Source organism: Oryctolagus cuniculus, chromosome 12 (assembly GCF_964237555.1).
Source record: "Oryctolagus cuniculus chromosome 12, mOryCun1.1, whole genome shotgun sequence".
Classification (NCBI taxonomy): Eukaryota; Metazoa; Chordata; class Mammalia; order Lagomorpha; family Leporidae; genus Oryctolagus; species Oryctolagus cuniculus.
In genome coordinates this window covers 65,562,140-65,574,143 of record NC_091443.1, presented here as the reverse complement: position 1 = coordinate 65,574,143, position 12,004 = coordinate 65,562,140, and the positions used below count along the sequence as shown (strand labels likewise).

General features: G+C 41.3%; 2 protein-coding genes across 9 annotated transcripts in view; one reads left to right on the top strand and one right to left on the bottom strand.

Moving 5' to 3' along the window:
* The first annotated feature begins 1 nt into the window (after nucleotide 1).
* Nucleotides 2-6,192, top strand: LRRC57 (leucine rich repeat containing 57). 2 transcript variants are annotated; one of them, XM_008269126.4, is made up of 6 exons: nucleotides 2-134; nucleotides 406-514; nucleotides 621-759; nucleotides 1,297-1,565; nucleotides 4,373-4,558; nucleotides 5,276-6,192. In XM_008269126.4, the coding sequence occupies exons 1-6, from the start codon at nucleotides 28-30 to the stop codon at nucleotides 5,315-5,317; spliced, it is 852 nt and encodes a 283-aa protein (XP_008267348.2). In that variant the 5' UTR covers nucleotides 2-27; the 3' UTR covers nucleotides 5,318-6,192. The 2 variants fall into 2 exon arrangements, with proteins under 2 accessions (XP_008267348.2, XP_008267349.1); XM_008269127.3 differs by having other exon boundaries at nucleotides 20-298.
* Nucleotides 6,193-8,784: 2,592 nt separating this feature from the next.
* SNAP23 (synaptosome associated protein 23) overlaps nucleotides 8,785-12,004 on the bottom strand; it is a 38,167-nt gene continuing 34,947 nt past the window's right edge. For 6 of the 7 annotated variants that reach the window (XM_008268794.4, XM_051821711.2, XM_008268797.4 and 3 more), the window contains one exon: nucleotides 8,785-10,237. In XM_008268794.4, the coding sequence (XP_008267016.1) occupies nucleotides 10,172-10,237 (66 nt within the window). In that variant the 3' untranslated portion in view covers nucleotides 8,785-10,171. The remainder of the gene's footprint in view (nucleotides 10,238-12,004) is intronic. The other variant, NM_001195838.2, reaches the window with a different exon arrangement.

The following is a 12,004-nucleotide window of genomic DNA, read 5'->3' as shown; positions in this document are numbered from 1 at the left end:
CGTAGGGCGAACGCGCGGCGCCGCTCGATGACGTCACAGGGCGTTCCCGCCCGGGCGGAAGCCCCTGGAAAGCATCTTAGACAAGCTCGGGTCCCGGGTCTTCCCCTGCGGAGCAGTCCGGCTGCTGAGCTGAAGTAGGGGGCGAGTCCGGGGATCTCCGCTCCTCCAGAGGCTCCCAGAGGCGCCTGGCCTCCACAGAGCTGCAAAAGCGGCAGGGCTTGGTGGTCGGGGTGTCTGTGCTTCCCTTTCTTCCTTGCCAGTCTTGGGCTGCCCCCCAGGATCCAGGGATCGGCAGGAGGTGACAGCTGGGGGCAGGAGACCCAAACGGGAGGCTGACAGGGTGGCTGTATGCATGGACATACAGCCAGTGATAGCTGGTTTCCCTCCTGCACTTCCCTCCTGCAGGGACCTGAGCCTCGGCGGCGCCAGAATGGGAAACAGTGGCCTCCGCGCTCATGTGGAAACAGCGCAGAAAACTGGTGTCTTTCAGCTTAAGGACCGCGGGCTGACCGAGGTGAGACGGGTTGGGACCCGACCAGGGAACCAAGAGGGAGAGGGACGGCTGGGGCGGCGAAGCTAATCGGTAAGGGATTCTCCACGCCGTGAACTCCTTTCTGCAGTTCCCCTCGGACTTGCAGAAGCTGACGAGCAATCTCAGGACCATCGACTTGTCCAACAACAAGATCGAGAGCCTGCCTCCTCTGCTGATGGGGAAGTTCACCCTGCTGAAGAGCCTCTCCCTGAACAACAACAAACTGAGTATGACTTCTGCACCTGGGACGCTTTCGCTAGTGATCAGCCTTCACCAAGGGCGGTTTTCTCTTACAAGCTGATTTTTGTTACGAAACCATTCAGGGGGCTCAAGATGCAGAATGCCAGAGCCCTTGAAGCTTTCTACCTCCTGTATTTACACCTACAAGCCTCCTTGGGGGGCGTAGTGATTGTTACGGGGTTAATTTGGACTTGAACGGGAAGAACATCTTTGGGATGTGATGTAAACAGAGCTGCCTAATTTGAAGGGGGGAGGGTTGGAATGGAAAGGATTTCTCACAAAATTGCTGTCAGCTTTTGCCAAGGCCCCTTTACAAAAGGAGCCCGTTAGACACCTAAATGCTCTCCTGCAGTTTGATTGCATCCTCACCTGAAGACTGTTGGTAAAATGCAATATCTGAAAATGGCACATGTGGGAGTTCTACGCCTCCTAACAAGAGGCAAAGCAGGCTGCCCTATCTCTAATCCTTACAAATTCATCAGCTCAATCAGATTCAGGTCTTGAAAATTTTTTTTCTTTGCCAGCTGTTCTGCCTGATGAGTTATGCAATCTGAAAAAACTGGAGACGCTAAGCCTAAACAACAATCACCTGAAAGAGCTGCCCTCCACCTTTGGGCAACTCTCTGCCCTCAAGACCCTGAGCCTGTCCGGGAACCAGCTGGGAACACTACCACCCCAACTTTGTAGCCTTCGACACCTGGATGTAGTGGATCTCTCCAAGAACCAGATTCGGAGTATACCTGACATAGTGGGGGAACTGCAAGTCATCGAACTCAATCTCAACCAGAACCAGGTCTAGAGCTTAAGGCTTTTTTCTAGAGTATATACTTTGTGTTATGGTCCCTGATAGAGGCTAGCTGAGAGGTATATCCTATGGGCTGAACAAATTTCAAAGCCCAAAGGGCCATGGAGCTGGTTGGGACACTGAGTGTGTTCATTGTGTAGGCTGGTGTCAGGGGAGACTGGAATGGGTAACAGAGAATTTCAAAAGTCAAATCACTGTCTCTCAAATCCTGGAGTTCTCTACATACGCCTGTGTCCATTGAGCAAGGAGTTGTATGAGGGATATATTGGGGGGATGAGGCTTAGGTCTTGAGAGTGGGAGATTAGTGGTTACTTGATGGTTTTTGTGTAACATTTGTTAAATGTGTCCTGTTTGTGCGAAGAAACTTAAATGATAGGCTTTCTGGAGGTAGCTCATTTCATTGTTAGACAGCTTTAGTTGTATTTGAATTGTTTCTATTACTTTGGAAACTTTTTGGCTAATACTTACCTGTCTGGAGAAACAATCCTTGATCTAGGCCTAAGGCACCAATGATGAGACAGTGAACACTGAGATTGTGGCCTTTAGTTTTTCTACCATCTGTGCTTCTAGTTATGCAGAGTCCACCAGTACTGTTATTACTGTTCTAGACTGCAGTGACTTTACGTGTGATTCAGTCTTTGAGGAGACTGGCTTCATCCTTTCCTTAAAGTCGATATTGAATGTTCTTAAACATTTTTGGGGAAAAAAAAAATCTTGAATCAGCTAAGTAACAAATACTAGGACTTAACTGCATATTCACCTTACTCATGCCTAATCAATGGTTCTTTTTTTTTTTTTTTAAACTTTCTCCATAGGATTTTTTTTTAAAGATTTTTTATTTTTCATTTGAGAGGTAGAGTTATAGAGAGGGAGAGACAGAGAGGTCTTCCATCTGCTGGTTCACTCCCCAAATGGCAGCAATGGCCAGAGTTGGGCCAATCCGAAACCACAAGCCAGGAGCCTCCTCTGGGTCTCCCACGCTGGTGCAGGGGTCCAAGCACTTGGACCATCTTCTACTGCTTTTCCAGGCCATAGTAGATAGCTGGATGGGAAGAGGAGCAGCCGGGACAAGAACTGATGCCCATATGGAATGCTGGCAGAGCAGACGGAGGTTAGCCCACTGCGCCACAGCACAGTTAATGGTCTGAGTCTAATGTGCATGAGAATAATGAGAGTTTGTTTAAAGAGATCATTGGGCCCTCATCCTGTCTTTGCCTTAGCAGGTCTGGGATGAAGGCTGAGTATTTGCATTTCTAGCAAGTTCTCAGGTGATGGTCTGAGAGTCAATAGAATTTGGTAACTTGAAACAACTAAAGGGCAAAAGAGGTGCAAGAGTCAAAGACAATTTAGTTGGTTTTGAACTCAAGGACCTAAAAGAATGGAGGAGACTGAACATGCCCCAATTGAATATGATGAATCATACAGAATGGAAATGCTTTAGTGAAAGTTGAACACATAGGAATGGAGTAAAGATGAGTAGATGAGAATGTAGACCCAGATTTTGTGGTCATAACATAAATGATAGCTTCAAGAATGAATTAACTTTCCAGGAGAAAGTTTACAGAGAAGATCAAATGAAGTAGTAGGGATTGCTGCTTAAAGAGAAGCCAAATATCAAGAATAATTCAAAAGAAAGGAAGAAAACCAAGTACTTATACTAAGGGGGTTTCAAGGAAAGGATGAGTAATATACTCAAATGTAACAGGGAGTGATCCTTGACTTTGGCAGTGTAGTGGTCACCAGCTATAAAAACATTGGCAGTAACATATACCAAAGTGTGTATGGTGGTTAAATCTGGGTGAAGGGTTGCAAGTAGACTTTTCATTAACCTTGTGTGATTCTCAACATTTCCATAATGAACATACAGTGCTTTTATTGTCTGAAAATTTTGTTTCCACAAAGTAATTGGTGACCTTCAAAATGTTTTTAAATTCAGGGCCAGTGTTGTTGCATAGTAGGTTAAGTCTCTGCCTGCAATGCAGGCATCACATATGGGTGCCTGCTGGAGACCTAGCTGCTCCACTTTTTTTTTTTTTTTTTTTTTTTTTAAGATTTATTTATTTATCTGAAAGAGTTACACTGAGAGGAGAGGGAGGAGGAGGGAGGGAGAGAGAGAGAGAGGGAGGGAGGTCTTCCATCTGCTGATTCATTCCCCAATTGGCCACAACGGCTGGAGCTATGCCAATCTGAAGCCAGGAGCTTCTTCCGGGTCTCCCACGTGGGTACAGGGGCTCAAAGGACTTGGGCCATCTTCCACTGCTTTCCCAGGCCAAAGCATAGAGCTGGATAGGTAGTGGAGCAGCCGGGACTCAAACTGGTGCCCATATGGGATGCTGGCACTGCAGGTGGAAGTGTTACCTGCTATGCCATGGCGCCAGCCCCATGCTCCACTTCTAATCTGGCTCTCTGCTAATGGCCTAGGAAAGCAGCAACAGATGACCCAAGTGGTTGGGCCCCTGCACCCATGTGGGAGACCTGGAAGAAGCTCCTGGCTTTGGCCTGGCCCAGCCCCCGTCATTGTAGCCATTTGGGGAGTGAAACAGTGGATTAAAGATCTGTTTCTCCTCTCTTTGTAACTCTGCCTTTCAAAAAATTTTAAAAACTGAACAAAAAAATTTTTAACTGGAGGAGTAATAACAGAAGCTATGCAACAGGCTTCTGTAGTGATTACAGTGAGAAAATGAAGGTAGTAAAAGAACTAGGACAAATAATCATGATTTTGTTTTGTTTTAATGTGGTAGCCATTATGATGCTCATGCTTTTTCCTATTATTCTTTTGCGTTGATGTTCAACAGATATCTCAGATCTCGGTAAGGATATCTTGCTGTCCACGTCTCAAAGTTCTTCGCCTGGAAGAGAATTGCCTTGAGCTCAGCATGCTTCCACAAAGCATCCTCAGTGATTCCCAGATCTGTCTGCTTGCTGTGGAAGGCAATCTTTTTGAAATAAAGAAACTTCGAGAACTGGAAGGCTACGATAAGGTATATATTAGTATATTGCTGCCATTTCTTTTCTTTTCTTTTTAAAGATTTATTTATTGAGAGGCAGAGTTAGAGAGGGGGAGACAGAGAAGTCTTCCATCCACTGGTTCATTCCCCAAATGGCCACAACAGCTGGAGCTGGGCTTTCCGAAGCCAGGAGCTTCTTCTGGGCCTACCACATAGGTGCAGGGACCCAAGTACTTGGGCCATGTTCCACTGCTTTCCTAGGCCATTAGGAGAGAGCTGGATCAGAAGAGGAGCAGCCAGGACATGAACCAGCACTCATATGGGATGCTGGCATCACAGGCGGAGGCTTCACCTACTATGCCAGTGCCAGCCCCATTGCTTCCATTTCTAGTCACAACCCCAGAGAAAACAGTGGCAAAATAATCCACATGAATGTTAGAGCTCTTGGCATTAGATCTGTTTTCCCGTTTGGAAGGCAGACTCTAACCACCAGCCAAATGGTACTGTGCCAAGATGACTTTTTCTCTATAGATGACATATTGTAAAACATCTTTGTCTTTTGGTAGATTTCCTACTAAAACATAAAACACAATTTTAAAAACTGTGCTTTAAATTTGCATTTTGAATAGGTAGATTTTGTAGGAAATGAACCATATCCAATAAAAACCAAAATGAAACCTAAGTAACTAAAACTTAAGCTTGTATTTGCTCATGACAAAACACTATATAAATATTCTTTTCTGGTTTTAGTACATGGAGAGGTTCACAGCCACCAAGAAGAAGTTTGCATGATGTTCCCCAGGGCCATGGAAAAACCTTACAGGACACTGACATGGAACCTCTGTTGGAATCTGGCTGCATCAAAGGCCTCTGCTGTCGTCAAGGGTATCTGTCGTAAGGAGATTACACTCCAGGAGATTATATTTCGCTCAATGATCTAGATCCTTTTCAAGGCTCACCTCAAGTAAGCTAAAAGAAAAGGAATGAGGAGACAGGAAGAGTCCTCCATTTTGTCCTGGATATCAAAACCATCAGTAGCTTGGCTGTATGAAACCAGTAGCTAGTTGCTATTTATACGGTGAGGGGGTGCTGCCTGGTAACAGAACAGCTCCACACACGGCTTAAATTTCAATGTGTAAGCTTTCATAAAGTCAGTTGCCATTCCATCTGTGTTAACACTTCATATTTTTGTGAAATTCAAGTAATTTTTGAGACTGTTATGGTTAATCTGGGAATTTATGATTTTGTTGTAGCCCATCCATTCAATTACCAGCTTTTATACCAGGAACTTAGGATGTACACAAATATGTGACTGTGTATTGATTAAAAGTGCGTTGTCAAAGAAGTTCAAACACAACACTAAGAGATGTTCCCTAAGGCTGCAGTAGCAAATTCTTTACTGCAGGTGCCTTATTGGCAGAGGGCTCAGAAGAGCCAAAAACCGTATATGCAACACTTGTAATATAACAGATTTTAATAATCAAGATTTCCGTGAAGCTTTGGTAGAAATAATGTCTTATTTCTGGTAATCTTTCCCCCTTTTTGTATTTATACCTCTACTAATTAAATTACCTATCAAAAACCCATTACTATAATATTTTAAAGCAAGCTATGTTATCAAGTGTATTCTCTGAGAGAATATACTAAAATAAAGAATTTTTAATGAACTTTGGCTGCAAGCAATGTTTATCCATTAAAGGAGGAAAACTTTAACCTGCAAATAGCCCTTTGTTCTTTAAAAGAAGACTGATTAGGAAGATGTTTCAAGTTGTTGTTCCGGACACATAAGTAATAAAATACCTTCATATGACTGATAACATTTCATAGTAGTGTAACCAGCTTATTAAGAGAATCTGAGTGTACAAAGGTACATTTCAGATCATCACTGATATGAACATTTAGAAGGATACTCTGTTCTGATTTTCTGAGTTTTTATCTTAGCTAAGGAATTATTACTAATTTACTGATAGTTTTCAATAATGGTTAAACCTAGCTTAACCATTAATAAGAGATTACAAGAGCCTATTCTTTAAGAGCATTTCAAAAAGCTCATGGAAAAATGAAATTGGGAGATAAAGTTTGGTACAAATTATTTTGAAATCCATGCAGTTTTTTTTACCATACACATTTTCATGGACTTTTTGATGTACCCATAAAGATTATTCAGCAATGCCCTACTGTGCGCCTTCTCTCTGTCTAAGCTCCTTCCCTAAGCCGAATTAACTGCTCCCCCATCTGTTACTAAAACACTTTTATATTTCTCTCCCTTTCTTGCTAGACTGAATTACTTGAGGGCAGAGGCTCAAATATGCCCAAAGTTATAGAGAACAAGATTTAGACTTAACTGTGAGCTAACAAAGCGATCTGACCAGTGTGGTCTGGAAATCCAGATTCTAGTTTGACACCAACCTAAGTCCACAAAAACCTTTAGAGTTTATAAGGAATACCTCTTCTTTCTCAGATTTGTTATTAGGATATGAATATGGTACTAAAGTCCATAAAACCACTAAGCATAGTACCTTATCTGTAGGGCATGGAAATAGGAAGGCTTGAAACAGAATATTAAATGGGTAAAAAATGACTACAGGACAATGAACTTTTTTAAAAATTTGTTGTATTTTGGAAGGCAGACAGAGATCTTCCACCCACTGGTTCACTCCCCAGATGTCAACAACAGCCAAGGCTGGGCCAGACTGAAGCCAGCGTCCAAGAACTCCATCCAAGTCTCCCATGTGGGTAGCAGGGACCCAAATACTTGGGCCATTACCTGATGCGTCCTGGGGTTCAAATTAGGAAGCTAGATCTGAAGCACAGTGGAGATTCCAACCAGGCACTCCAATATAGTATGCAAGTGTCCCAAGCAGTTACTTATCTACTGCACTACACAACCACCTCAAGGATAATAAACTTTAATATTAATCTAAGAAATATAAATCTGATTAGGAATGTAATTGGTATAACCTAGAATTTTAGTAAGAGTGACCTAAATGAAACAGCCCTTAAAAACTAATTCAAAGTGCAACTGAATATAAGATATCTGGGATGTAGCTGTTTAAATTAAGGGAAGATTCATAATCCTTATGACATGGAAAGATCTAGAGTTGAAATGTGGAAACAAAACTGAAGGGAGAAAAAACTACACATTCCTATAGTAGAGGATAAAGATCACTGTCATAAAACTGGAAACTTGAAAAGGAACTTACTGTTATCAAAAAAAAAAAAAAGGGATAGTATCTTTTAACTATTTATAGGCTAGTATTATGCTCAAGGTCACATACCTAGTAAATGACAAAACCCAAATTTGAGCCCAAACTCCTGAGTTTGTGTTAACCACTCATTACTACCTTTCAAAAGAAATGCAAACAAGTTTCTAATGTAAGAGGAGAAAAATCAGAAAGGCTTTCAGCTTGAGCTGCTAGTTCCTTATAGGCCTAATTTCTATGCCTCACCTCTTTCTTTCTAGGCAGAAGCTGTGGAAAAGTTTGTAACCTGGGATCATGAATTGGTTTTCAAGAATTCCACGTTTCTTATTTATGCATGATTCACATTCGTGTGCCTGTTTCTCTGGGAAAGGGGGCTGTGCCGTCTTTCGTCAAAGCCACAAAGCAAACCTTGACCTAAAAGAGCTCCACACTCTGGAGAGAACAGCAGCTGTCATTAAGCTCAGATACTTGCCAGGCACTGTTTGATGTGCTTTGCGTACACTACTGCTCTCTGCGTTACAACTCCATGAGGCAGGACATAGGAATCCCCATGTACAGATGGGAAACCAAGGCACAGAAATGGGATTAGTTACCACGCCAGCAAGTGGCACAGCTAGAGAGTAGGTCCAGACAATGTGGTGCTTTAACTCATACTCCTAACCAATCAACCTGGGCACCACATACTGGCTTCCTCAGAACTATTTCCTGTAGCCAGACAGTGTTAGATTTTTAAGAGCTTTTGGGAAGGGCATTAGGTCTAACACAATCCCCACTGTTTTATACGTCTTCTTTCTTTACACGTTCGCCATCACTGGCAAACTGCTCATTCTCACCTGGATGGAGCATTTCTATTCCACCCGCCAAACAGCCTCCTCACTTGATTTAACTATTTTCCTCTTAAGCCTTTGAAAGTTCCCATATTAACTGTGTGTTCTCCAAGTAAGGAGATTATAATTCTCACTAAGAAATATTCTTTCAGTCACTAGTGTATTTAAGCTCTAATAAATAAAAGATTGGCAATGATTAAAACAAAAGTAAAAAGGTGCCAAAGGCAGCTTTCTATTGGAGTGCCTCTTAATTTATGGACCTTTGCTTTATTCAATTTGTTAAACAGGAGCCAATGAAATTATTGCCTTCAAAATAACAGTCATAGAGATACGTTACCTAATTGAAAGAACAATACCATTAGTTAGTGACACAATTTAATTATAAGGATCAAGCAGTGGTTATTGGTCAAACCAATCCACACTGAAAGCTGTGAAGAGTGCAGATGCTAATTTTTAAATGAAGGTGACACACGCCAATCAGATTCTCAGAACACTGTTCAGGATGTGCAAACGCTTGACTTTGGGCAGAGTTCAATACACAAGGCTAAGAGACTGACAGTGCAGTCACCAACAATTAACCATGGGTGTAATTTTCCAAATGACTTTTAGTAAAACAATAAATTCTAAACTTTTTAAAGTCTAAAACTACTTAAAACTCAAAGCAATCTATTTTCTACCTGAGATCAAAGTAAGTTTCCTTTTCCCTATCTAAACATAATTCTTGGCATTGAGGTAAATTTAAATTCACGTGATACACCTGTCAAACTGTTCCAAAAAAACTTAAACCCTGCTTTACGAGAGAAATTCTCACAAAGCATATATTTACATATTTTTTCCTCAAAGACTGACAAATTTATGAGGTTAATAAGCCTAGAATGGGACCATGATACTACTACTAATATGAAAATAAAAAGTCATTCATTTATACAAAGTGTTCCTGAATGGTGCAATACGAATGGGATCACAAAGTCTATCTACATAAGAAAATCATTGAAAGTTTCAGAAGTTAAGCTCATTTTAAGAAAACCCATTCTATTCTCTTTGGAGCAGCAATTTTACTTGTTATATATGACAAAAATATTGTGAAAAAGAGCTCCAAAGCCAAATATTAGCTTAAACTGGCAATTACTGCAACTTACAATTAAAACTTAAACCCAACTAGATCTTATCGGTGGCTATGCAACTTTTTGCTTAATGGCTGCAGGTGCTTACTGAGGTAACAACCTCTATCCCTTCTTCCACCACAAAAACAAATGCAAAACTAACCAATCAAAACAAAACAACCTCTACAGCTGCCTTCTTCATGCCACTTTGGCAATGCTTCCAGACCGTGAAAGCAAGAGAATCTGTTAAAGTGAATGAGAAGGATGAACACACTGTGTGCGATGTGTGAAGATGGATCTAAGTATGAACTGAGCAAGCCCTGGGGCTGAGCAGCAGTCTGCCCTCACGAGACAGAAAATGAAAACGTAGAGGCTGTGACCGCTCTGGCCCTTCTTCCACATTGTCTCCTCATCAGAAGAGCACAGAACCAAAATGTCAAACTCAGAAAAGCTAATGACTTGGGAGGAGGAGCTAGAGAAGTGAATAGACGATAAAGAAGTACAGCAGTAGCTTTAGCTGTTAATGAGTTTCTTTGCTCTGGCATTGGCAATGTCAATACGATCTTTGTTGGTGTCAGCCTGAAAAAATAAGAAGATATCAACATTAATTCACAAGGTAAGTCACTTTAATAAAAGTTAAAGTTTATACATTTGGAGTAATCAACACACTGAGAAAATTCAAGAAACACTTGGAATTACCTAACTCATGTTGGGCAAGAAATGACAGAACATGAAATTCATTTGGAAAAACTCTAGTATATAAATATGACATAAAAGTGTAACAGAAGAATCTACCAGTATTTCATGAGTTCTATAACACATTTGTCATGGTGTAACAGGTCTGAAACCTGGATGCACCTTATAATCAATGGCTTTTTTTTTTTTTTAAGAGATTTATTTTACTTATTTGAAAGGCAGAGCTACAGAAAGAGATCTACAATCTGTTGTTCATTCCCCAAATGGCCACAACAGTTGGGGCTGGGCCAGACCACAGCCAGGAGCTTCATCTGGGTCTCCCATGTGGGAGCAAGGACTCAAGGATTCAGGCCATTCCACCACTTTCCAAGCACATTAGCAAGGAGCTGGATCAGAAGTGAAACAGCCAGCACTTGAATTGGTGCCTTTATGGGATGCTGGCATTGTAGACAGAAGCTTAACTCATTATGCCACAGTGCCAGCCCTAATCAATGGGATTTTTGATAAAATAAAACAGAAAAATGTCCTTATCTGTTATAGACCTGGATCTTAATGAGAATCATTAGAACCAAATCATAGAATCTCAGCTGGAGCTACACTAGATCTAATCCACACAGACTGAAATAACCTTCCCAAAGATCTCTGTGACAGATTCATTACCACCCACATCAATATCTGAATTTAAATGATGAGTAATATGTAGCCTAAACCTAGACCACAACATTGAAAGTACCTTATGAACCATTATTTGCTTCAATGAAATCTAGCAAAAGTGGTTGGATAGCAAAACTTAAAAACTCACCCCATCCCTTAAAGTAGTCTGAGATTTAAATGAAGTATGATCTTTAGATGTGACATATCCAAACACTGAAAATAATTTTACTTTCAGTATCTTTTTGATCATGTGAAGTAAAAATGAAAAATAAAATCTATTTTCCATTAATCATATCACTCTTGTATGAATACTCCACAAACACCATCCTGCAGAAATGATATTTGCTACTAACACTTTCAGGAGGTGAGGATTCAGGAACTTATTAATTTATTAGTTAAAAAAAATAAAATTTCAAAAGTGAACTTATAGGGGTTGGCACTGTGGTGTAGCAGGTAAAGCCACTGCCTGCAGTGCTGGCATCCCAAATGGGTGCCGGTTTCAGTCCTGGCTGCTGCACTTCCAATCCAGCTCTCTGCTATGGCCTGGGAAACCAGTAGAAGATGGCCCAGGTCCTTGGGCCCCTGCACCCACGTGGGAGACCCAGAAGAAGCTCCTGGCTCCTGGCTCCTGGCTTCAGATGAGTGCAGCTCCAGTTATTGTGGCCATCTGGGGAGTAAACCAGTGGATGGAAGACCGATCTCTCTCTCTTTCTCTCTCTCTCTGCCTCTCTGTAATGCTGCCCTTCAAATAAATAAATAAATAAATCTTAAAGGAAAAAAAGTAAAAAAAAAAAAAAAAAAGTAAGAAGAAAAAAAAAAAGCTACAGGCTCCTGGCTTCGGATCTCCCCAGCTCTGGCTGTTGCGGTCACTTGGGGAGTAAACCAGCAATGGAAGACCTCTCTGTTTCTGCCTCTCTGTAACTCTGCCTCTGCCTTTCAAATAAATAAATATTTAAAACAAAAAAGTGAACTTATTCAGGGTTTTTAAAAAAATAA